The sequence below is a fragment of the Trachurus trachurus genome (genome assembly GCF_905171665.1).
Source record: "Trachurus trachurus genome assembly, chromosome: 6".
NCBI lineage: Eukaryota > Metazoa > Chordata > Actinopteri > Carangiformes > Carangidae > Trachurus > Trachurus trachurus.
The window spans coordinates 29259446-29287026 of NC_139897.1; the positions used below are offsets into that span (position 1 = coordinate 29259446).

At 40.6% G+C, this 27581-nt stretch overlaps 2 protein-coding genes across 2 annotated transcripts in view; both read right to left on the reverse strand.

The window, feature by feature from the left end:
- Window positions 1-27581, reverse strand: part of LOC310987917 (uncharacterized protein) — a gene marked incomplete at both ends in the record, with an annotated part of 150503 nt that overhangs the window by 92260 nt on the left and 30662 nt on the right. Inside the window, one exon of the mRNA XM_083974386.1 lies at window positions 26004-26177. Coding sequence (XP_083830512.1) covers window positions 26004-26177 — 174 coding nt within the window. The remainder of the gene's footprint in view (window positions 1-26003; window positions 26178-27581) is intronic.
- Window positions 8699-9463, reverse strand: LOC310987198 (5-hydroxyisourate hydrolase-like; the record flags this gene model as incomplete). Its single annotated transcript, XM_083973391.1, has 2 exons — window positions 8699-9057; window positions 9317-9463. Coding segments are annotated over 2 exons (237 nt in total), but the record flags the coding sequence as incomplete, so codon positions are not given.

The window sequence follows — 27581 nt, forward strand, 5'->3', positions numbered from 1 at the left end:
CTCCTCCAGAACTGTAGCAGTGATCCAGCAGAAGACTGGGATGTGGCACATGATGTGGAGGCTTCGTGATGTCTTGATGTGGGAGATGATCTCTCTGGCCTGCTCCTCATCTCTGAACCTCTTCCTGAAGTACTCATCCTTTTGTGGGTCAGTGAACCCTCTGACCTCTGTCACCATGTCAACACACTCAGGAGGGATCTGATTGGCTGCTGCAGGCCGTGTGGTTATCCAGAGGCGAGCAGAGGGAAGCAGTTTCCCCCTGATGAGGTTGGTCAGCAGCATGTCCACTGAGGTGGACTCTGTCACATCAGTCAAGATCTCAGTGTTGTGGAAGTCCAGAGGAAGTCGACACTCGTCCAGACCGTCAAAGATGAAGACGACCTGGAACTGATCAAAGCTGCAGATTCCTGCTGCTTTGGTTTCAGAGAAGAAGTGATGAACAAGTTCCACCAAGCTGAATTTTTTCTCTTTCAGCACATTCAGCTCTCTGAAGGTGAAGGGGAATGTGAAGTGTATGTCCTGGTTGTCTTTGTCTTCAGCCCAGTCCAGAGTGAACTTCGGTGTTAAGACTGTTTTCCCAATGCCAGCCACTCCCTTTGTCATCACTGTTCTGATTGGTCGGTCTCTTCCAGGTGGGGCTTTAAAGATTTCTTCTTGTCTGATGGTTGTTTCTGGTCTGTCTGATTTCCTTGAAGCTGTTTCAATCTGTCTGACCTCATGTTCAACATTGACCTCTCCAGCCCCTCCCTCAGTGATGTAGAGCTCTGTGTAGATCTGGTTCAGAAGGGTTTGGTTTCCTGCTTTAGAGATCCCCTCAAACACACACTGGAACTTCTTCTTCAGGGCAGATTTGAGTTTACGTCGACAAACTGGAGCAACATGATCTGAATGAAAACACAAGAAATCAGACCAATAATAAATATAACATGTTAATTCTCCTAAATAACTACTTTATGAACATGTTTCCCTCCATATGTTGACGTCAGTGAACGCCTCATTTGTCCATCATGTTGAATCTTTACAGAAATCCTCTTACTGCTCTGCAGACGCTCAGCCAGCTCCTCCTGCTTCCTGCTCCTCAGGAGCTTCACTGTGATCTTCACTAACGCCTCTCTGATGCTCCTCTGCTCTTCATCCTCACCGTCCACCACCTCCTCATCCTCCCTCTGACTCCCTGAGCATTCTGGGTAATCTGGACTCAGAAACTTGTGGATCTTCTTCAGCTCGGTCTTCACAAAAGTGACCATGTTCTCCTCCAGCAGCTGGAACAGAAACTCTATGAGTGACAGCATCAAACTAAAACCTGACAGACTGACAATCCACTGGTGTCAAAGTGCAGCATGGAGATGATGGTGAACACAACAGATGTAACAGCAGCTGTTGGACATGTACCCACCATAAACATGGAGTCCAGGTGTGTTTGATGCTGCTGGGCAGACTGACCACTGGGAACCTCTGAGCTCTCCTGGTCCACTCTGTGGAGGAATCAGTGTCAAGTGAACATCAGTACAGAGAGATAATACAAGATGGACTTTATATGTCCCCTGAGGACGTTCACAACAGACAGAGACACTTTGATATCAGACCTGGTCCAACAACACGTCATACAAACTGGTTCATTTCTAATAATAACCTGAATCTGAGTGTCAGTTACAGCTTACATCTGATCAGCTGATCCATGTCCTTCTTTAAAGTCAATGTACCCTTCCTTTGACCAGTTGCTCTTTAAAGACAGACAGCTGGGTTCAGGAGAGTCTGGTCTCTGCTGCTGGATCCTGAAACAACAACACAACTGATGTTAAATAGTTTTAGATTTTCAAAAACAAAATTAAAATGAACACAGAAAAAACATGAACCATAATAAAAAAAACTTGCTTGATTTGTTTCCTTATTCCTGTAGATAAAAGCTGTAAGCAATGATGATGGAGGATTTTTTTCACCTCAGAAAATTGAGTTTATTTCTTTGTTTTGTTCTGTAGATCAATGTTTTTCAAAGTATAGTCCGGGGACCCAGTGGTCCCAAAATTTTTCTTAAAGTTTTACCTTTTTTTTCAAGAAATTATTACCACTTTTTTTTTATTGTTTTTTTGTTTGTTTGTTTGTTTGTTTTTTACTTTTTTCTAGAATTCTTTAAGAACTTTTTTGGGGAAAATTTACCACTTTTTTTTTAGAAAATTTAATATTTTTAAGAATTTTCCAAAAACTTTTTTTATTTATCTATAATATTTCTAAAAATTCATGCAATTGGCCCTAATTTGAACATACATTGACTAAAAAAGTACGTTTTTTCAGTCTTAGAACAGATATTTGTGTATTTCTGGTGCTTGTTTCAAAATTGTGTTCAATGGGGGTCCGTGGTCTAATTTGTGTCTATTTAGGGGTCCTTGATGTGAAAAAGTTTGAGAACCACTGAAGTAGCTAGATGAGTTGAAGTTTCTATCTTTACCTGAGTTTTGCTCGTTCTCTCTCTCAGTATTTATGGACGTTTGTTCGTCTGCTGCTGTAAAAAGCAGCTGCTGAGAGTCTGCTTCAGCTCCTGTAACTGGTCTGATCCTCTGTCTCTGCTCTCTGTGTCTGACGTCACTCTGAACTCACTAGAAATCACTGATCGGCCCCTCGCCCTGTTGCACACCTCAAAGCTGCCACCAGGAGGCGACTTGATGCAGCCAACATCACCATGTTCCTTCTACCAGGTGGAAACAAGACCATGAACATTTAGAGCAAATGAAAAGATGATTCTAACCCAGTGGTTACTTCCTGTTTTAAGTAGAAGGTGCTGACATATTTCCTGTTGCTACTGGGCTGCTCTGTGACAATTACTGAATATTAACAAGTGGATGTTCAGGCACGGACTCTTTACTGCAGCTGGACAATGTGTGTCTGAGTTGTAACTCTGATTTTATGGAGAATCATTGAAATTAAATTTGACTCCACAGGAAGAACGTTCAACAGAAAGTCAAAAGCTTTGAAATTTAGTTTTCTCTTACATCTGATCAGCTGATCCATGTCCTTCTTTAAAGTCAATGACCGCATCCTTTGATATGTTACTCTTTAAAGACAGACAGCTGGGTTCAGGAGAGTCTGGTCTCTGCTGCTGGATCCTGAAACAACAACACAACTGATAAATGTGCAGGTTGGAGAAAAACTGATGAAAAATATATCAAATCTTTTAATAAACACAACAACTGACTTTTAGAGAGAAAAGTCTTTCTGACTGTTTTATATTCTGACCTTTCAACATCAGATCCCTTCAAGTTGAGTTGATGACCACCAATGGACTCATCATTCTGCATGGACGCACAGCTGGATCCAGGTCCAGCAGAGTGATCCATGCTGCTGAGGTCACATCCACATCAGCTCACACACACTTTGTAGCTTCACCTGCAGAGGAAACACACATCATTCATGTGCACACCAGCTCACATGTCCATCATGTCTCCAGCTGCTCCTCCACTGATTGGCTCTTCTTCTCTGCTTCATATCAGTGTCAGCTGAATGCAGTCACACAGCAGTGAGGAAGAGGAAGCTGCCATCAGCTGCTGTACTTCTACTATCAGTCCACTAGATGGCGTCATGAAGCTGCAGTGAAGTGAAGAGCAGCCCAGCAACATGATCCATGGACGACTGTTTCCATCCACTGACACACACAAGGACTGAGATCCACTGAGTTGATGTGACACAGTCTCTGTGTGGACAGCGTCCCTGTAGAAAACCACTGGATCAAACAAGCTGCAGCTGATTGTTACACACACAACAACTGGGCCTCAACTCAGCTGCAGTACAAGCAGGAAGTAGCACAACAAGGAAATACTCAAGGAAAAGTACAAGTACCTGACAACTGTACTGATGATAGGCAGTAACAGTACTGATCAATAGACTCTAGCAGCTGTTGAAGCAGGAGCCTCTGTGGTGTTCACTGTCTTTCTGAACATCATATTAAAAACCCTGTGAGCCGCTCAGCCCGCCACACTGAGTCCACATCAGTCCTGTAGTGTAAATCTTTTAAAAATAAACTGCAACAGCAATGTGCAACAACAACTTGAAGTGCAATGACAACAATAAGGGTTTTTTGTAATTACGCAGGAATTCTCTATTGGTTGACAGAAGTTACGCACAATAGATTTAAAAACGTTTATTGCTTTTGGGGCCCCGAGTGGTTATGAGGCCCTAAGCAGGTGCTTAGTTCGTGTTTTTCTTTGGCTGGCTCTGAGTGGAGCTGCACACAAATAACCACTCTGTTCAACTACTGAGCGTCGACCAACTCTGCTTCTGCTTTTCTACCAACAACAGGTTCTGTCGGTCCAGACTTTACAGTTACAGCTCTGACTCCTACAGTAACATTATAATAACACAAAAACAACACAACGAGAAGTTGAAGGGCAGAGAACTCAGGTAACAACAGGTGTTAACGAGGAAAACATTCAAAGAGTTCACCTTACCTCCACACGAGAAAATAAACTGTGAAAGTGACACATATGCGCTGGTTCAAAAGTGAAAGTAAACTTTAAACAGGATGTGGGGGAGGGGCGGGACATGATCTGAGTGGAGAGACTGGTGTTTTTACTGCTGTTTATTTCTACCACTGAACCATAAAGGTTAAATATTAATAAAATGATCGATCTTAACCACCGCTTGTCAGAAGAACACGTATTTCCCCTGTGTGTTTTTATGTTGCGGGGGCGACACTGATCCAGCAGGGACAACACCCACAGTAGTAGACCACAGACTCATGTTTCTATATTGTACCAGATGGCTGCATTGTATATAAGAGGGAAATCTATATCATTAAATTATACATTTCTATTGGACTCAGTGGTAAACAACAGTGAACACATATTTTTTTTTACAAATAAAAGCAGCAAAGATGTAAAAAAACAGAATATTTTTAACTTGATTAATTAAATATTAGTGATGTGTTATTGTTGATTGACTCCCATGGATCAACTCTGATCTTATAAGTCTCTTTAGAGAGAGGGACAAAGCGTGGGCAACTTATCGTCGAACTCGTGACAATGCTGATTGGGAAGTGTACCGGCAACTACGTAACATGAGCAAAACAAAAACACGTAACGCAAAATCCAACTACTATAAAGAATCTCTTACATCTAACTTTAAGAATCCTAAACAATTCTGGAATCAAATTAAAACCATTATTAATACATCAGATAAACACTCTATTAATAAAATAAGAGCTGATGATACTATAATCCATGATTCACTAACTATTGCCCAAACTTTCAATCAGCACTTCTCGACTGTATGTTCCTCACTGCTACCTGAATCTAATATTATATCCTCCTCTAGCCATATTTCAGCCTGTCCCAGTTCTAGTTCCTTTTCATTTAGGAAAATCTCACCATTAGAAGTTCAGAATGCCATCAATGACCTGAAGGTGAATAGCAGTCCAGGACTTGATGGTTTAGAGAACAGGTATATTAAATTAGCTTCCCATGTTCTAATATATCCACTTGCTGATCTATTTAACCTTTCATTGTCTACCTGTGAGATACCAGCTGTTTGGAAATGTGCTCGCATCACCCCACTCCATAAAGGAGGCGATGTACTTGACACCAATAATTACAGACCAATCTCTATCATATGTTCCATCGCTAAAGTATTCGAAAAGTTAATTTATAATCAACTTTCTCACTATCTCACAATTAACAATATATTAACACCTTTCCAGTCGGGTTTCAGGTCGAACTATTCAACAACAACTGCTCTTTTGAAATTTACAAATGATGTGTTTTCTGCTGCTGAAAATGGTGAACTCACTGGTGCAATCTTTATTGATTTAAGTAAAGCTTTTGATTTTGTTGATCGTTATTTTCTATTAGACAAATTGTACAATATTGGTCTCTCTCTCAATGCAGTCCAGTGGTTCAGCTCTTACCTTCACAACAGAAAACAGTGTGTTGTCTTAAATGGATATCAATCTGATTTTCTTACGCAACAATGTGGTGTCCCTCAGGGGTCAACTCTTGGCCCACTTCTATTTTCGATCTATGTAAATAATCTTCCAACAAGTCTTACTAAATGCTGTGTTCAACTTTATGCTGATGATACCGTCATATATACATCCCAGTCTGACATAACCCAAATTCAGTCTTCCCTTCAGTCCGATTTTATTTCTGTGCAGGAATGGTTGTCTTGTAATAAACTTCTTCTTAATAAATCTAAATCCTATATTATGATATTTGGTACCAGACAAAAACTTAAATCCATCCCTGGTTATTGTGCAATAAATTGTAATGACGGCTCTCCACTGCATAAAGTTGACACCTTCAAATATCTCGGTGTTTGGCTAGACTCTGAACTTACTTTTAAACCTCACATTAATCATCTCTTACGCAAAGTCAATTTTGGGATTAATATGTTGTACCGTTCTCGTACTTGTTTTTCATTTAATGTACGTAAGAAACTGGCCACTCAACTTATACTCCCAATTATAGATTATTGTGATGTTATATATCAAAGTGCCCATAAATCAGACCTTGCCCCACTCAACATAGCCTATAACAGACTCTGTAGATTTGTCCTTGGATGTCCTTTTCTTACTCATCACTGCACAATGTATACTCGACTCAACTGGCCAACATTGAACATGAGAAGACACATGCACTGGTTACAGCTGATATACAAATGCATTTATCTTAATTACCCATCCTATCTACAGCAGTATCTTATACCATATACAACAAGTTATCACATTAGACATTCATCGCAGCCCTTTTTTTCTGTTCCCAATGTCAATAAATCATTTGGTAGAAGAGCTTTTATGTTTAAAGCACCTGCTGATTGGAACAACCTTCCTGCTAATATCAGATCCATTTCCACTCTTTGTACTTTCAAGCATGCCTTGTCTTTTCATTTCATGGTGACCTGTTCCTGTTTTCCCTGAAGACTCATTTCTGATTTGTTGATCTGTTACTATTCATTATATACTGTCATTTTAGTCCCAGTATTGACCTTTGTGGCCCTACTATGGTTGTTTTGTTTTGTCCCGATGTAGTTATAATAACTGTGGTTTGTCCTTGTTTGTACTGTTGTTTTTGTCTTTTGGTTTACTTGTTTATTTGTCTGTTTTCCTATATTGTTGAGTACATGTTTGTCTGTTGAATCTATGTCTGTTTAAATGTTTGGACCCCCTCGAAAACGAGATGATACAGTTGATACAAGTTGATTGAAAAACAAAAAAATGTGCCACAGACGCTTGTTGGGAGAGTCAAGGGATGAGACGCACACTTTTCAATGACCGATTTGATACGGGATTACCTCAAATAATAGCCGGTATTCATTTGTTTACACAAAAAAATAAAGGCCGGCCCTATACAAGGAGGTCAAAAAAAAAAAAAAAAACTCTGTCGCCTGGAAAAAACTGACAACGATATGATCAGAAACTCTTTCAACTTTGTGGACTGTCTGCATGTGAAGACTGACTGGAGTAAAGCTGGCCTCATATCCTCTGCTTCACAGAGGGACAAGTTGCACTGTTGGACCTGGGTCTCTGCTCCGTCTCAGGTCCCGAACGGGCTCGGACACGGAGCGGGGGCGGGGGGGGCCCATGCAGGTCCGACAGTGCAGCGAGGACAGTAGGTGAGGAAGAGGAAGATGAACTAATGAACGATGTGCTTGTGTAACGGATGTGCACTCACTCCACCCATAAAAGACATGCTAACCAACCTGCCAAGTGGTTGTCAACCTCTTGGCGAAGAGGTTAGCATCGTCGCCTCCGGTGCGGGAGGTTGTGGGATCGAATCCCACCTAGGGCAGGCCGTGAGAAACACAACGCAGAGGGCCAGATATGACATCGGCTACAGTGGTGCCGTGACCCGGATGCCCTGGGTGGAGTGAGTTCAGCGGGAGTGAGTGTAACGGATGTGCACTCACTCCACCCATAAAAGACATGCTAACCAACCTGCCAAGTGGTTGTCAACCTCTTGGCGAAGAGGTTAGCATCGTCGCCTCCGGTCGTGGGATCGAATCCCACCTAGGGCAGGCCGTGAGAAACACAACGCAGAGGGCCAGATATGACATCGGCTACACTTGGTTGCTAATGAAAATAAACTGAGGGATTTAGAAATAAAGGCCGTTGGCCGTAGCGTCACACTGAGCTGTCAGATGATGAGCCAGGCAGGCAGACTGCGTATCACATCAAAAGTCGGTGAGTTTAAATTCAGACTCTTTTTTTTTTTTTTAAGCGTAATGCTGTGGGTATAGGGAGGCTGATGGAGTGCGGGAGGGGTGGCGGGTTCGAATCCGACGTGATTTTTTGTTTTTTTTTAGCATTAAGCCATAAAGTCCTACAATACCGGTTGCCGTTGCCATGGTTGCTTCCTTAAACACCGTTGTGGCGTGATGTCATCAATGATCAACTGCGCATGCGGGTCACTTCAGGAGCTTGAGCTGTTCACACAGCAATCCATAGACAGGCCACATTTAAAGACGTAATGTGAACAGCCAAACAAAAAATCGGATTTGAGCAATAAATCGGAATTGAGCATTAAGACCTGCGGTCTGAACGTAGCAGTGTGATTGTAGATACATGAACTACAAAACCAAAAACAGGAATGAAATCAACGTAACATCAGTAACCAGCTGTATTTTCAGGTGCTTCGTGTACATAAAGAAACATTTGACACAACTTTAAAACTGGGGCAAAATAATAATAATAATAAAAAACAATTAGCCTAACAAAAAGCAACACAACAGACACCTGAACGACTCCATCCACCGGTTCTGACCTTCAACCTCATGTTTGTTACTCTGAAATGGGAAAACATCTTGATTCCTCATCAAGTTGGACCTGATCAGTCTGAAATTACTTATGACCAAATGTGTGTTCTCAGACTTGGAGCTCACCACCGACTTCTTCTTTATGTTGTTTTTTGTTTGTATAACTGTAGCTTTGTTGATGTCACATGGTCCTGACCACATATTATTATTATCGCTGTTGTACCAAGGCCTTCAGCTTCCTCTGTAGGTGCTGTAGGAGAACCGGCTCATCAGCAGAGGGAGGTGGAACTTCTGCTGCGGGTCACTGATGGTGAACACAATCTGAACACAAAAGGAAACACAAATCACACACAAAGTTAAAATCATTCATTCATAAAATAATTTTGACAGATTTGGCGACACCTTGTGGTGATCAGCAGTCACATCTGTGTTTTTATGTATGAATTGTCAGTGGTGGAAGAAGAACTCTTGGATTGTCACCATGTGGCTAAACCAGAACATCAGTTTCATTATTTAAAATGAACATAATGAACAATAATAAGTGACACCTGAGTAAAAACAAACAAACTCTGAGCCTCACCTCGACGTAGGGGTAGAAGGAGGTCTGACCCAGACTCTCCCAGTACGAAGCGGTCTCAAAGCGCAGCTTGTACATCCCGGGGGTGAAAGCTTCTCGGCTGATGAGTCCTGGGCAGCGGCCATCTTCATTTGTTGTCCTAAACGTCAACAAGGTTCAGATGTTCGGAGAAAAAAACTCACCCTATAGCTTTCAGTCTTGGTTATCTCCAACCAAGAACATTATGGTACAAGCTCAATAAAAAAGTCAAACATCTCCTGCAGGTTTCATATCATAAAACACAATGATAAGGTGAATTTGATTTGATAAGGTGAACTGGATTTATCGCAGCTCAAACACTGCAAATGTGGATAAGTGTGTACTGTATATGTTTTAAATGGATACGAATTATATATATATTTTTAAAGTTGCATGACGACATGTTTTAGACGTAGGAATCTACTAGGATGATGAGCTGGTGACTGGTCAGCATTTTTTATTTATTTTACTCTCTTCTCTTCTTTTGTTTTGATACATTATCTAATTTGTAAAAGGGATTTCTTGAAAAAAGATGTAGATACATAAGTTCACTTTCACTTTCTGCCTCCTTTCATTCAGGTGTTGCATTACCCTTTGTATTTGTAGTGCCCTGGTAAAAATGTTAATATCTTATCTATCTATTTAAATATGTGTTAGTTAACAAATATGCAGTAATATTTTTAAATACTATTGGTTAAATTACTGCCGTTGTGAAAGAACTTATCATTAATGTGGAGAAATGTATATGTGGTACTTTATTTGGCATATTACTGAAATGTCCTATGCTCTTGGTGGTTTTTGAACGTCTCATGTCGTTTCCTCTGTTTATTTGGGTAACCAGGTGTCAATCTCTTATTAGCCAATCCATGCCAGTCAGAGATGAGCGTCAACTACCTACCTACCGGATTCAGAGAAGAGGGTGGGACTAAAAAGAAAGAACGAGACGAGGCCAAAGACGGTTTAATTAGAGTATCTTTGACGAGGCTCAGGCTAATGTCTGGAGAAAAGGAGGAAAAGAAAAAGTTGTAAGCGTTTAAAAGTGTTTAAAGTTATTATTTCTACTGAAACTAAAGGCCAGAGGGTTTATTTGTGTGTATCGGGTACAAAATGTAAGAGTGAGCCGTGTTTGGAGCTGTTACAGCCAGAAATTATACTAAAGTTTTGCGACGCCATTTTCTGTAGTGTATCAGTGCTAGTTAGCCTCGTCTCCGCTAGCCGGGAGAAGAAGGAGACTGTGTGTGTGTGTGGGAAAATATTTTGCACCAGGATTTCTGAGTGAGTATGGACATTATGTGAACTAGTGACTATACGAACGTTTATGGGAATGAATAGTAGAGTTTATTAGTATTGTGAATTTCTGCATAGTGTGCCTACACGCCTGCCTGCCATCCTGCTGCCACACACACTGCTGCTGTAGAGGGAGCTCAGGACTTCATTCTGCCACCAGGAAACCTGCTGTTGTAGACGGACGTGTCCAGGACTGGGTTCTCCATCTCATCTCACACTTCTCCTCTGAACAGAGGGTTTGAGGAACCTGCTGCTAACCGCTTCTGAATGTGACTGTGCATTTTTTTGACTGTACTTGACAATACATGTCCGATGTCGTTTTTTTGGTTCTGCTAGATACTTTATTTACCCATCTGGAGTTTTGTTTTCTCATATCTCTCCACAGTTTCTATATCGTTTATAGCAGACACCTATTCCTACTAATTGTTATTCATCTCTTTTATTTGATTGGGTCTCGTATTCTTACGTAGCCTACATAGACATTTTTGCAAACAAATGTCTCTATGTATTTTGTGTTGTGGCTGTATCTTTTGCATTTTTTTGGCACCGCATTATGGTGGTGTCCATAAGATTTTCTATATATTTTTTGTATTATTGTTTGTGGCATGCATTGTGACAATGTATGATGAGGTTAATCACCCTGTTTATATTGATGTTGTCTTGGCTGGACTGTGGATGGACACGCCCCCCTCGAGCCCTACACACCTGTACCTACTTATCCCCTCATCAGTGTTCTGTGCCAGTACACCCTGAGGAAGACCTGTGTGAGGTTGAAACGTCGGTCCTTTTTTAATAAATTATATATATTTTTTCTACATCAAGGCTATGAGTTGAGCGACTGCTTTTTTCTTCCTTCACTGTCTTTGTTCCGGCTGTCAGCTCCTCTTCAATTCGGGTGTGCGCTCCTACCACGTTCTTTTCAACCGCTTCTGAATGACCAAGGATCCGTGAGTACTGAGAAAACACTTTTCATGAGGATTCAAATGAGCTCCAACATGCGTGCCAATGACATAGTACCATAACTGAGTTTAACAAAACCCTGGGTATTATTATTATTTTATTTTATTTTTGACTCAATTAAAGGGTAAATGTCCAATATTTTTGTGTGTGTTAATAAACATTTCATGTGTTGCAATGTGTATTGGGAGTTGAAATGTTTATTTATATTGGACAGATGTGGTTATGGTACGGCCATGATGTGTAAATGTATACATGGGAGTTTGTAAGGCTCATGTTAACAATATAGCTATAAAATCAGCTAACCAGGCCTCTCTGCTCCCTAGGCAGAGTCATATTCTCCAGGTAAAGTAGGCACATACCAAATCTCATATTTCTGTAGACTCCCTCCAATTCCCCTCCCATGCTTAAGGTGTTAACAAGTGTAAAGGGGAATTTCATGACATTTTGGTATCAAATTAGAGTTGAGTGGGAGGGCTACATGTTTTCTTTTTTTCAATGAATGAAACAAATTAACTAAACAGAATAATAAAAACAGAAAATATACTGTCTACACTCGTGATAAAATTATGTTTTCTTAAAGCAGAAGTAAGCGATCCGGTTGTTTTGGCTAACTTCGTTAGTTAGCATACCCCGCCCTCGTCATGGATCTATTGGTCCTCGTCCCTACGTCACCACATTCATGCGCATCCCTTGGCTGCACACACAGCCCTTCATGCCGTTCTCTCTCCTCATTGGATAAAGGTTGTAGGATACAAGGAAGTATACAAGACGTTTTCTCCTCGGCTTACAGCAGAGCAGAGTGACTGACAGACCCGTGTTTCAGACCAAACACTCTATGTAAGTGATTGCTGTCGGAAGATATAACTATTTAAGACTTATATTAACACAAATATTCCGCTTACTTCTGCTTTAATATCACAAGTGTAAACAGATCGTTGGTCTTCTACGCACCTGTCCATTTTTAAAGGTGTACTTACTTACTTAATCCTCTTCGTCCGAGGTGGGACATAAGGCTGCGACGATCTGACTCCAGCGGGACTTGTCGTGCGCTACATGTCGTGCCTCGCCCCATGTAAGGTTCATCACCTTTAGTTCAGCTGTCACGGTTCGTCGCCAGGTTGTTTTAGGTCGGCCTTGACTCCTTTTTCCAGCTGGGGTCCATCTCAATGCGACTTTTGGGATACGGTCTTCATTCATTCTGAGCACATGGCCCAGCCAACGTAGTCGATGGCGTTTAATTTCCGTCACAGTATTGATGAGCTTGGTCATCCTGTGCAGTTCTCTGTTTGAGATCTCCTAAGGCCAGAAGATGCGACAGATTTTACGGAGGCATCCATTATGGAAGGCATCGATCTTTTTCATATCATGTGGTGTCACTTGGCAGCATTCCGAACCGTACAGCAGCACTGATTTTACGTTGCTGTTATACCGTCGGAGTCCGACCTTTGTTCTGAGGCTATACTGTGTGACAGTTGAGGTTCCTGTCACTATGCCCCCAATTGATCATGCGCCCTGGCTACTTGGCCAAGGGGATGTCCCTTTGGCCAAGTGGCAAGCACGCATGACTCTTACCTGGGAGGTGTGGGTTCAATCCCCGCCCGGGCCCTCTTCACCTTGCCACAACTGCTTTGATTTCCAGATCGGATGGAGCCTTATAAAAGCACTGTGGGCCTTCCCTAGCCCTGCTCTGATGTCCTTTTGTGTTGAATTGTCTTTACTGACGGTCCAGGTAGGTGAACTCCTCAGCATAGTCGAGGGTTTCTTCATCCACCGTGATAAGTGCCTCCGGTGGGGCATTACATCAAATAACTTTTCAGTCGTTAAGCTATTTTACTGATCAATAACGCGGTACGTCCACAGAAGTGTTTTGGGGTTACGGTGTAAAGAAGCTACATTTCCCCAGGCATTCCTAGACCTTAAATGCCCCGCTTCCATGTGACGTCATGTCAAAATCAAATCAAATAAATTTAATAAACTAAATTTGTCTTGGGCAAGGGAGTTATGACAGCTGCCGTGTACATGTTTCAAATCAAATCTTTGAATTTACAAAACCATGAACCTTTAATCTGCATCAAAGCCATTTAAGCATTTTTAGCCCCCAGGGTTTACTTGATTATTTGTTTAACTGTGTGTCAGTCCTGTAGCTCTGAACTTGGTCCATGGTGAGTAGAACAAAGAATTATTTTTTCTCTAAAGCCTGAAGTTCCCGTGTACGTATCCTTCTTGTGATGCCCATCTGCTGCAGCGGGACTCAGCACGCAGTAGGTAACGGAGAAAGGAGGGAGAGAGGTGTAGCCTACTCCGAGTTAAGTTTGTGAATCAAGGCCGTAGCTGGACAACTTTATTTTATGTTTCTAATCGAGTCCTCAGAAAACAATTACCTACACGTTTGCACGCTTCCTCTGCAACCCAAAAATGAAGCTGCGCTCAACGTCCAACACGTCAAATAGGGGTTTGAGGACACACATTCACATTAAGGTATTTTCCCGAAGCTAACACAACAATTGTCAGAAAACATCAAACGTGTGTGTGTGCGTGTGTGTGTGTAGAAGGGCATTTAGGCAGCAAGAGGTTAGGACAAAGGACAAGAGAGGAGAAGCTGTTACTCAAATATTCTTTTTACAGTTTTTTTTAAATAGCCTAACTATTAAAATGAACATTTTTTTTGCAGATCTGTTTGTCTTAAAGTTTTATCAATCACTCGAGAGCAATGACTTTGAATGAAGTTGGTTTGATATGAAAAAAAAAATAGCTTTGATGTAGCTAAGCTACTTTTGTCATTTTATTGTAGCGTAGCTTGCTACATTTCTCTGGTGGGTAGCTTCAGTGTAGTGAAGCTTCATTTCATGTAGAGTAACTTGTAGCTTAGCTCACTACATTTTCCAAGTAGCTTGCCAAACACTGATGATAAGTGAGTGTATAAAGCAGTAATGTAAAAGAGATTTCAGCAGGTTTTGCAGTGCAGTGATTGTCAACTGTCCGTAGATGCTCTCTGATACGGACAACTCTCCTCAGTGTCAGTCGACATCAAACATAAATGTACAAAATAGAAACTGAAACTAAAATACAGTATGTTGCCTTTTATCAAAAAAAAAAACAACCCATAATGTCAAGATTTAAGTTTCCTGTAGTGACAATGATGGTTTGGGAAATAATGAAACAAGTGTCTCAACAATATTTAATACGTTTAACAACATAATAACACTGAAAATACAACATTATTAAGGTGGAAATAAAGAACTCCAGAGAAACAAATAGCAAGTAGGATGCATAGTCTGTAGCTTGCATACTTCAGATGTTCAGTTGTTATCAAATCAGGACCACATGATTTGTTTACCGACAGTTTCTCAATAGCAGTGTACACTTCATCTGGTTTAATCACCATGATTGTCAACAACAGTACCAACATTAAACCCAACAACACCCTCAATACAGTTAAAAAGCTTACTATAATGTTTTCCCCATAGCTTTACTAGAGAACACTAATTTACAGTCATGACAGAACTCAATCAAATGCTGCCCAAACAGGGACTTATCATCTGACACATCAGCATTTATATCACCCATGACAGATACACAAGACAATATGGTGGCGTTACAGCATCTAAATGTCAAAACTTTGAAAATAAATTCATAACAGAACAACCATGTGCTACGGCTTTGCGCAGCAGCTATAATTTTTTCAACTGTAACTGTAATAATCAACGCGTCCATCTTTAAAGGAAGGGGAAGAAGTTTACAAGAATCGAATGGAGAAAATATTAAAACATCCACTGATTTAATCCATGGATGTGAAAACGTGAGTGAGAGACAGAGACAGACATGTAGAGACTGAACTGTCTGTTCAACAGTGAGAAGGTTTCTGTGACAGGAGGAGACTCTGATTCACTCAACACAGAGACACTGAGGAACCAGACCAACAGAGTCTAAACCCAGGATACAGAGGTTGAGTGAAGGTGGTGTTGAAGGTGTAGATGTGGATCAGTGAGTCAGAGGAGACTCTGTAGAAGGACAGAGAGCCAGCAGGACAGTCCACATACACTGCTACTCTGTCAGAGACAGAGGAGGAGGAGGAGGAGGAGGAGGAGGAGGAGGAGGTGATGTCTGTCCTTTTGTCATTGTGCCTGACGTAGTAACGACCATCATAGCACTTCAGACTCCAGGACTGATCGTTCCTTCCAAACAAACAGTCTCCACTGCCTCCTTTCCTGCTGATTCCTCTGTAACTCACTGATATATCAACCCCTCCTCTCCACTCGACCTCCCAGTAGCAGCGACCAGTCAGACCAGTTGAACACAGCAGCTGAGGTCGGTAGTCAAATCTGTCTGGATGATCAGGATATGACTGATGCTCCTCCACATATGTCGCCTTCCTGTCGTTGTCAGACAGTTTGATCTTTGTGTTCACTGTGTTTGTGTCGATTGTGAGTCGACAGGAATCTGATGGAGAGAACAAGACACAGCTGCAGTTATTGATCATGTGATCAGTTATTGACAGTTTGATGAAGACTCATGACGTCAGTGATGTGACAGTGTGAAGATGGTTGAATGTGCTGCTCAAAGTAAAAACACACTTACACTTCCCCGGACCGAATTGGGCTCCAGCAGGCTGCACCCTGAAAGGAGGAGGGGGGTCAGAGCAGCACGTTCTCTGTCAGCATGCACACATGGACATTACATGGCTCTCACACACACACTGTTTTATCACTGTGTTCACATGGAGGCTGGTATGTATGGATGAACACTGAACACAGAGAAGAAGGAGCTGGAGTCTTTATCTAGTGATGATACAGAGCAGGAGGACCCAGGCGAAAAAAAAGTGTACTTTAACATACTAAATTTAAGCACACTTAGTGTACTTCATAAGCACAAAATTATTGTACTCAAAGTGTGTTATTTTCGAGTACTAAAAATGTACTTAGTATACTAATGATATTTCATTATTGCTACTTAAGATATACTAAAATACAACTTAGTGTACTTGACTGTACTATTTTGAGACACCATTAAGATCAACTTAAATATACTTAAGTACACTTTTCTCTACTAATACTGTACTTATTTATAATGTTCTTTAGTTCGATTTAAAGTATACTTTAATCCACTTTTCAGATTACTATTAATAAATTTAGAATATACTGGAAATGTATTTCTAATTTAATCATAATGTGTTGCCATTGCATTTTAAATATATTTACAAAAATTAAATAAAAATTAAAAAGTTGTACTTAAGTATATTATAGTTCATCTTAATGGTGTCTCAAAATAGTACAGATAAGTACACTAAGTTGTACTTTAGTATGTCTAAAGTAGCACTCATGATATATCATTAGTATACTAAGTACACTGTTAGCACATCGAAAATAATATACTGTGAGTACACTAATTATGTGTGCAGAAAGTATACTAGATGTATTTCATTTAAGTACACTTCAACGGTACACAGAAAGTATATTTTTTTTATAATTAATTAGAATTTCAAATTACTTTTAAGTAAACATAAAAAATAATAAGAACATGCTTGAGGTAGAAAAAAAGTTTATTTTTAACACACACGGCATTACAGGGAAAATGTGCATAATAAAGTACATTTAAGTACATCTTTAACAACATTTTCTATAAGTATATTTTTTTCGGCTTTTTGCTTTTATTTGATAGTGATGACAGTAGAGATAGACAGGAAATGGGGAGGCAGAGAGAGGGGGAATGATACGCAGGAAAGGTCTGCCCGACGCGGGATTCGAACCGGGGACGCCTGCGGCGCGGACTGTAGCCTCAACATGGGACGGCCGCTCTACCCACTGCGCCACGCACCGCCCCATCTTTAACAACATTTTCAAACAGTTTCTCTTCATCGTAACATTTTTATTCAAATTTGGATCATCTGACCCCAGAGAAGACCAATCACTAATCCCCATCGTTTTTATTCTAAATTATTTAAAGCAGAAGTAAGTGATATATTTGTGTTAATATAAGTCTTAAATAGTTATATCTTCCGACAGCAATCACTTACATAGAGTGTTTGGACCGAAACACGGATCTGTCAGTCCCTCTGCTCTGCTCTGAGCCGAGGAGAAAACATTTATCGTATCCTACAGTTTTTATCCAATGAGGAGAGAGAACGGCATGCAGGGCTGTGTGTGCAGCCAAGGGACGCCGTGAATGTGGCGACGCAGGGACGAGGACTGTTATGGTGCGTTCAAGGAAACTCGTAACTCGTGTTTTTCCGTCCTGTGAAGTTGTATCAGTTTGATCTGGTACGAGTTCACGGGTCGGAAGTTACGAGTGGCCGTTATAGTGACTTTCACAAGTAAAACAGGTCGGAGAAACATGAGTGGGTTGCCTGGAACGCTACAAAGTCGTAAGTTGTGACTTGAAGCTGTAATTTACGATTTCAAAAGCCTGCCTGGAACGCAGCATTAGCGAAAACGACCAGATCGCTTACTTCTGCTTTAACTTTACTATTTGAGTTTGATTTTGTTTTGTCAAAATAGACAGAGTTAACAATAGTGAATTTATTCCAGTGCATGATCATCTCTCTGTTCATGATACTTCAGTTACAGTCGATGCAACAGCCTGTATAAACAGTTTTAGAGGTAGATTTGGATGCACATTGAGGAGCCTCTTGAAATAAACGCTGGTCAGTCAGTTTAGTTTAACTTACGGTAATTTAAAATATTTTTTTTATTTTGTATATATGTAATAAAGTCATGCCATCATCATATATATGCAAATTAGCATGTGACGTTATCTAGCGACATCCAGGACTTTTCCTGCAGGCTTTAGCTACTTCCCACTGAAAATAGTTGGCAACACTGTTATCGACTTTGTTATAGACACATTTGAATGCAACTATCTATAAAATTAGTGGTATTGTGGCATCCCTAGTTGCAACACAATATAACTATTAAAGTGTGTTTTCTAAAGAAAAAAACACAAGCAACAAAAATAACCTTTGGTTTGCTTCCATCATGTGTTGTAGTACAAGGTGTGGTCCTTCTCCTTGCAACTGCCATGTGCCAGATGTCCTCATCCTTGAGGAAGGCTTCTTTTTTCCCATCAACTCCTTGTAGTTGTCTGTAACCACAACCATACATCAGACAAACTGTCAAAACCATGTTTTTTCCCTCTTTTGCTCAATATTTTAGATATTTTGTATGTCTCGTGAAATGCACCACAGTAAATCTAATATTATACACAACAAGTCACTTTAAGTCTTTTTATAAACATAGTTACATAAAAAATAAATTACATACAAGGTTAACATTAACTATCATTAGCATGAGCCACTGGCAAATTCTTTATCAAATCATCACTTACAGTAGTGGCTGGCAGCAAGTGCTAGCATAACAAATTTGTACAAACAATTTTTATTTTCTTTACAGTGGGCAATTTTTGCTAAACATTCTCCACACAGCAGCTCATAAATGTTCACACAAAATCTCATCTTAAGTTGCACCAGAGCCAGTCTATTGATAATATTAGAAATTCTCTGGTTGCACTAAGTTAGCACCATTTACGCTAGCATTAGCTGCCGTCTGCCGCTAACAGCTAGCTAGCTAGTTATTAGCTAATGCAGCTTGTGAATGATAAGTTTGCCTATTATCTTGTTTAACTTAGTCATTAGTAGAAAGAATATTTATTCAAAAGATATTTCACAGCATGCACGAGCAATACAAACCTCCGAGTAAGAGCAGTTTTGCGGCCACTTTGTTTTTAAGTGCTTTCCTGCTGCCCCAGCACACTTGTATCCATCCGTCTTCACTGGAGAGGTCCGGCCGTTTTAATGCCTGAACGATGCTAAAATAAAACATCCCGTAACTGACAACGCTTCCCTCAGCATCTAGCAGGTTGCATTCGGGGGTAACCAATCAGCGGCAGCACAGCGCCACGAGTACTTCAGGGTCAATTTGAAAAATGTCCACCACATGTAAATTTTAAATTCTGACAAAATTGTTTGTCAAACGCAGACTCTACGTTCTTGCAAAAAAAAAAAAAAAAAGAGTAATTCAATTTTTAAAAAGTCTGTGTACACCATGGATGTATTATATTAACGGTGTGCACCCATAGACTGTAAAAAGACACACGGTAATGTACGGTCCCTCTCGGCCACCGTAGTAATGTCCATGCGCACGTATCCAGAGCGATAACCTTCCATGTGATAAGAAATACACAAGGTTGTACTGTTTTTTAATTAGAAATACTGGTGACTACTGCATTATATAAAAGCACATGGTCAATTGAAATGTGCTCTATTGTTGATGTTCATGTTTATTCAAAATTCACCATTAAATTTGGAGAATGGATGGATTTTTAAATATTGCATAAAAACAACGGTGGTGTTGAAGTAATCCAAATACTTTATAACACTAATTGCTAACATTTTAAAATTGAAATAGAAAAGTAAGGATATTTTTTCAATTAGAAAAGGTATTGTTACATAACAGCATTGTTGCATTTTGCTGGTAAAATATATTATTTTAAAAGGTTGAAGAGAAAAGGTCAGCTGCAGAAATTAACTGTTATTGTACATTATTTTACTTTTTTTTTTTTTTTTTTTTTTTTTTTTTTTTTTTACTTTTTATTATTTTAACTGATCTTAGCACACTAAAAGAAATGGCTACATACTGATGAATTTGTTCTGGTTTATAGTGTACTTATGAAGAATACACTAATTTACCACTGAAGTAGTATTCAATTATTAATATACTTATTTTAAGTGCACTTTAACACTGCTGTGCTAACAATGATATGAAAAAAGTGTTATAAAAGTGAACTTATTGAAAGGGTGCTAAAAGTGCACTTGATAAAAGTAGCTGCAAATACACTGACATTAAACTTATATTTAACGCATTCGAAGTACATAATAAATAAATATACTAATCAAACACTTATATATATTTCAGTGTTAGTATATTTTATATGAATATACTTAATATGAATTCAAGTATTAGTACTAAATAGTGTACTTTATCTAAGTAAACTGAAGTACTACTGAGGGAATAATATATTTTTAATTAATACATTTATAATATATTTTTGGTTTACTTTATTTTAACACATAAAGTCAAAATGTGCTAGAAATGTACTTTCAGAAAATTAAGTACATTTTTAGTACATTAAAGTATATTACTTTTTTACCTGGGGAGACGAGGAGGAAACACTTCATCGTGTGTTTTCTCCATGTGATGTCACTTCAGTGTGAGACACACACTTTCACTCTCTGACTCTCAAGCTGCACAAACACACGTCACAGCAAATAAGATGAAGACACAACATGTGGAGAAGAAGAAGAAGAAGAAGAGGAGTGCAGCTGTGAACAGTGGATGGTTTCGGTGTTTGATGAGGAAGGAAACGCACTCAACACGTTTGTTAGAGCTCAGTGAAACAGTGAGTTTAGTGAGAAACACTGAGTGTGAACACAACTTGTGTTAGTTTGAAGAAAACTCCCCAGGAAGCTGAAGAATGAGGCTGTGAGCAGGTTTCCACAGGAGCCACAGCAGCAGTGAGTGGACAGGGGCGCCGAAAAGGGGGGGTAAAGGAGACGGATTCTACAGGCCCATGATTGAGGGGGCCCAGAGAGGCCCCTAATGATGATGAAATGATAATACAGAAAAAATAATATGACACTGAGTTATTAACTAACATATAATCACAAATATTTTATTTTTCATGTCCTGGTAACAATAACTGTATTTGTTTTGGAAACATCAACGCCTGCAGGGCTCCCCCTTCCCCCTCTCTATTTATGTAAAATGGTTCAGTCCGACTGGATCAGCTGCAGGTAGCGCACCGGCGGTTTGTCACAGACAGCGCCACAGCAACAAGGAGGCAGAGACGGCAGGATGCCTCAACCAGGCAGCCAAAAACGAAAAGAAAAGAAAGTAAGAGGAGAAGGAGTTGAAGGGTCGACAATGTCACCCAGTATTTCAGAAAAAAAGGTGGGTTTGTTAGTTGAGGTGGAAAGTTATGGAATATTAACTTTGTCTCTGTCTGTGGTCTATATCAGTGGTTCTCAATCTTTTTTCAGTCAAGTACCCCCTGTGAAATATTTTTTCAGCCAAGTAGGCTACCCCCTACCCAGCGCAAAGCATTTTTGGACCAAAAGACGTAAAACACAGCAATGTGTCATCTGTGTCTGCTTTATTTTACTTTAAAGCTGTGTAAAACATTGGTTATAGTGACCTCTTTTGAACTATTTGGAAATAAAAATATATAGAAATACAGACTAAAAAAACAATCAACTTGATTATAAAGATTTTTGCACATGAGAATAATCATCAGTCTAAAATGCTATCTAATAAATATCTGTTCTCAAAATGAATTCATGCCATCAGTTATAGATACACATTTCTCCACACACACACAAAAAAGTCCAGACAGTAGGGCTACTGCTTTGCAAGTCAGTCTGTGTCCTGCAACACGGTGACATGGGGGGGCTGTGCTCAATCAGAGGTGTGCCTTCAGATCATAACAACAGGTTGAGAGCCAGAGGACTTCTCTCTGTCTGTGTCAACTGAGGCAGTGAAACACACCTGCATTAGTGGCCTTGACTTTATGAAGTTGATCGCTTTGATGCTGTCGTTTAAAATCTCATGTAACACCAACCTGAATTCATAAAGTTTCCTCATGGCTCACCGACATGACGTGCATGTTTTGTGTTGAGATGCGTCTGGAGATGAGCACCTTCATGCCACTGTTTGCTAACTTCTCCCCACAGAAAAAAACAAAACACTAGAGTGGGTTGCAACTCGTGGACGTGAATCCCTTCATCACACATTCTTCTGAACACTGTCGGGATTTCACCGGCGCTGGTTTCGCCTTTTTATCACTTATCCCTCCGTGTTTCAACCGTAGCTTTCAGCAGCACTGCTGCTACGTCAACCCCGACTCCGTTGTTTGATTGACAGGCGATGCCGTGCGGCAAATGCCAGGTTGGGTTAAACCATCTGGTGGGGGGCGGGCTCGTTTTTTTATGATAATTAATTAAGTAGCCCACTGAATATAAGATTTAGTTTATGAATTTAGACATGTATTTTATTGAAATATCCATTATATAATTATTTTAATGGATTTTGTAATTTATATATTTTTTAATATATATATTTAAAATCTCACGTACCCCCTGGAGTGCCTTCACGTACCCCTAGGGGTACGCGTACCCCCATTTGAGAAACACTATAAGCTAGCTCACTTTTCTCACCATGTTAGCTCAAGAAAACTCTGGATTTTTACATTTCACTGTTATTTTAGTTAAATAATCAATCCAGTCAAACATTTATCAAGCTGTTCTTATTCAATTAGTTGACCTCCCCTCTGTCAAAATGATGCCTCATTCTGTCAGACCAAACTCCCCCTGCCCCTGAACCAGCCCCAGTGCCCCCACATGAGGAAGGAGGTGAGCAGCTGTGTGTTGAAATAATAATAATAATAATAATAATAATAATAATAATAATAATAATAATAATAATAATAATAATAATAATAATAATACATTTTACTACAGTCTCAAAACAATACAAAGGTGAATCTGTTATGGGAAAGATTCATTAAAATTAATGAAATAAAAATCATTTTGACCAATTTTAATGGTTTAAAAAGCATAAACCATTTAAAAAAAAAAAAAGATTCATAAGAATCAGTTTTGCAGCAAATAAATAAATCAAAATGAATTCCATTGTATTCAGAGTGCTCAGTTCTTCCCCTACTGTACATGTCAACTATCATGTTGTTCTTCTTTCACAAATATGGTAGGCCTAATGATAGTCAAAAATACCATTGAAATGCATAATCGTATCTCAAAAAAAAAATTGCCGCTGTGTTGGGGGCCCTGTAAAGATTCTTTTCATGGGGCCCAAAATCCCTAGCGGCGCCCCTGTGAGTGGATGAAGGAGCTCTAATAGAAACCATCTGATCACAGTGACAGGACGGATCAGGATCTCATGTAGGGCTGAACGATTTTGGGAAAAGATCTAATTGCGATTTTTCTGGCAGATATTACGATTTCGATTTGATTCACGATTTTCTTGAAATCAAGCTTCAGTGCGATATTCATAATGTACAGTAACATTAACAAACATGAGAATTACATCATACCATTAAAACATTAAATGCCATTACTCTGATGCTAGAATGAAAACTAAAGTTAAGTAGTTGGGGCCAGAGATGTTCACTAGTCTTTTAGTCAAGTCTAAAGTCTCTAAAAAATAAAAGTCTCCTGTCTCTTCTGGTTGTAATGACCTTCTATCATCTGCTGCTATCCGGTCTACTAAGAGTACTGCACAGCTTTATCTAAGAAATTCAAAGTATTTACTGTATTATTATCACTCCTTTATCTATTAGCATACAGTATTGATTACAGGCTATTGCAATGCAATATGAAGTAATCACACAATGAAAGCTTTCCTTTAACCCTCCTGTTGTCTGTCTGGGTCAAATTGCGCTGCACTGGCCATTTCTTTTTTTGCTTTGTTGAATTCAGAAAATAAGATCTGGATGATATAGTTAACATTTTTATGTGTAGCAAAACCGCATGTTTAGAAGAACTGATTTTTTTTTTTTTTTTTTAATTAGCTCCGTCAACTCGTGGGGGTGTGTCGACACGTGCAGACTTCCATAAGTGCCTTCAGTCATATTTTGCAGCAAATAAATAAATAAACAGGAGGATTTAGCCTACAGCCTGGTATTTGCCAGCTATGCAGCAGCTAGTCCCTGTGAACGAAGGTCAGACAACAAACGGACGTTAACTTGTACTACGGACAACAGACGGTGCTGCTATTAAAAAAAAAGCCAGTTCACAGTCTCACAGTCACCTGTCACTGTGATGGTGAAACACTTTCTTTTATTTTTTCTTTGTTAATTAATGGGAAAAAACAGGTGTAGTGGAAAAGAGCCATTTGACTGTCTTAACAATCCTGGGTCGGTCAGGAGCACTGCACTGCAAAAAATCGCAGCTTTCGCGATCACATGATATCTAAAATCGCAATTTCGATCAGAAAATGATAAATCGTTCAGCCCTAATCTCATGATCAATGACTCTGTTCTTCTCTGCTCTTCACACAGATCAGCTGCAACACACTGACTCACTGAGATCAGTCACATCATGTGGAACAAAGCAGCCGTCCTCGGGACCGGTCCTGAGCTCCATGAAACCTGTCCACACATTTTTACTGGACTTGAAGTCAGAGTCCAGAGGAAGCAGAGAAACTGTAGAGCAGAGAGAACCAGGCTCAGCTCAGAGCACATGGACTCAGACAGGAAGTGAAGCTCCAGCTGCTGGAGACTTTCATTAAGGAGCCACTTTGTTGCTTCATCTCATCATCTCTGGGAGTGTTCAGGTCAAACACTCTGTTGGTTCAGGAGCAGTTCAACCAGCTGCAGCTGCAATGTTTGCTGAAATGCTGAAATAAAGTCTGATCAAAACATCTGGAGAGACTCAGAGCACAGCTGCCAACAGCTGGTTTCATCACTGAGATATAGGGGTGGGTAAAAATATTGATTCATCAATGCATTGCAATTTTTTTTTTTTACCAAATCAATATCGATTTAATAAATCCTCTGAATCGATTCAAGCTAGCTTTGCCTCTACGCCCTCCCCTTTGGTCAGGGCCTTTAAACTCATGCACCTCGAGTGGCAGGATATGGGTATTGCAAAAGTGCCCAGAAAACCCATTCACTCCAATGTATGTGTGTTGCCCACTTGCTTGTAAATTGATGAAAACTGCCATGTTTTGTTTTTTAATTACAAAATATAGATTGAAACATAAATGTAGACAGTTTTTTGTTTTGTTTTTTTACTAGCCTGTGTTAATGTTTATCTGTAAGGGGTCCACGATGTGATCTAGAAATGTTCTTAAATTATTGAAAATACCACACTTGCTCATTCACCAACAATGCACAGATGTCAGTTCTTGGGCACGTTTGCGATACCCATATTCCGCCACCAGGAGGCACTTCCATTTGACCAATGCGTGTCGTTACTCTCTTAGTCCAGCACTCTACTCTGGATATGGTCTCAGTGATCAGATCTGATGTTATGAACGCATCGATCAGCTGAGACAGACGTTAATACCAGGTGCGACCAAGTGTGAACGAGGCCATAGAAAATGTCCCAGCTCCTCCTCCTCTATCAGACAGTGTGTGTGGCTGCAGCAGCCTCTCCTTACCTGAGAGAGTCCAGTCTCCAGTCTGGATCCTCCAGTCCAGCAGACAGCAGCTTCATTCCTGAGGCTCCTGGATGATTGGAGCTCAGGTCCAGCTCTCTCAGATGGGAGGGGTTGGAGCTCAGAGCTGAGGCCAGAGAAGCACAGCCTTCCTCTGTGACCAGACATCCTGACAGACTGAACACACACAACAACACACAGGAAACCACTGTCAACACCTGGAGGTGTGTTCAAGTGTCTTGAACAGCTTGATGGATCCTCACCTGAGGGTCTCCAGTCTACAGTGTGGACTCTCCAGTCCACCAGACAGCAGCTTCACTCCTGAGTCCTGCAGGTTGTTGTTACTTAGGTCCAGGTGTCTCAGACTAGAGGACTGGGAGCTGAGGACTGAGGACAGAGCTCCACAGCTTCTCTCTGAGAGGTTACAGCCGCTCAGTCTGAAGAGATGAACATGAGGAATTAAATAAGAAATACATTTATTTTCTGTCCTGTTGAAAACACATAAGTGTTTTTATATGATGAATAAATCCAACTATCTCTACACTTACAGAGCTTTGTTGGAGGCTTTGACCACAGGCAGCAGCCTCAGAAGAGCCTCCTCTGACGCAGAGTATTTCCTCAGATCAAACTCAACCAGATCTTCTCCTGATGACAGTAAGATGAAGCCCAGAGCCGACCACTGAGCAGGAGACAGTTTATCTGTGGAGAGACGTCCTGATCTCAGGGACTGTTGGATCTGCTCCACTAGAGAACGATCATTCAGTTCATTCAGACAGTGGAACAGGTTGATGCTTTTCTCTGCAGAGGGAGTCTCTTCAATCTTCTTCTTGATGTACTGGACTGTTTTCTGATTGGACCGTGAGTCACTTCCTGTCTGAGTCATCAGACCTCGTAGGAGATTCTGATTGGTCTTCAGTGAAAGACCCAGGAGGAAGCGGAGGAACAAGTCCAGGTGTCCATTTGGACTCTGTAAGGCCTCGTCCACAGCGCTCTGGTAGAAAGGTGTAAAGGTGTCTCTAAACCACGAAGCTGTTGTTTGTTGTTGTGACATCAGGTTGAGTCCAGAGTTGATGAAGGTCAGATGGACATGAAGAGCAGCCAGAAACTCCTGAACACTCAGATGGACAAAGCAGAACACCTTGTCCTGGTACAGGCCTCTTTCCTCTTTAAAGATCTGTGTGAACACTCCTGAGTACACTGAGGCTGCTCTGATATCGATGCCACACTCTGTCAGGTCTGATTCATAGAAGATCAGGTTTCCTTTCTGCAGCTGCTCAAAAGCCAGTTTTCCCAGAGACTCGATCATCTTCCTGTTCTTTTTACTCCAGTGTGGATCTGTCTCAGCTCCTCCATCATACTTGACCTTCTTCAGTTTTAGATAAACCACCAGGAAGTGGATGTACATCTCAGTCAGGGTCTTGGGCAGCTCTCCTCTCCTTCTGGTCTTCAACAGCTCCTCCAGAACTGTAGCAGTGATCCAGCAGAAGACTGGGATGTGGCACATGATGTGGAGGCTTCGTGATGTCTTGATGTGGGAGATGATCTCTCTGGCCTGCTCCTCATCTCTGAACCTCTTCCTGAAGTACTCATCCTTCTGTGGGTCAGTGAACCCTCTGACCTCTGTCACCATGTCAACACACTCAGGAGGGATCTGATTGGCTGCTGCAGGCCGTGTGGTTATCCAGAGGCGAGCAGAGGGAAGCAGTTTCCCCCTGATGAGGTTGGTCAGCAGCACGTTGACTAAGGTGGACTCTGTCACATCTGTCAGGATCTCAGTGTTGTGGAAATCCAGAGGAAGTCGACACTCGTCCAGACCGTCAAAGATGAAGACGACCTGGAAC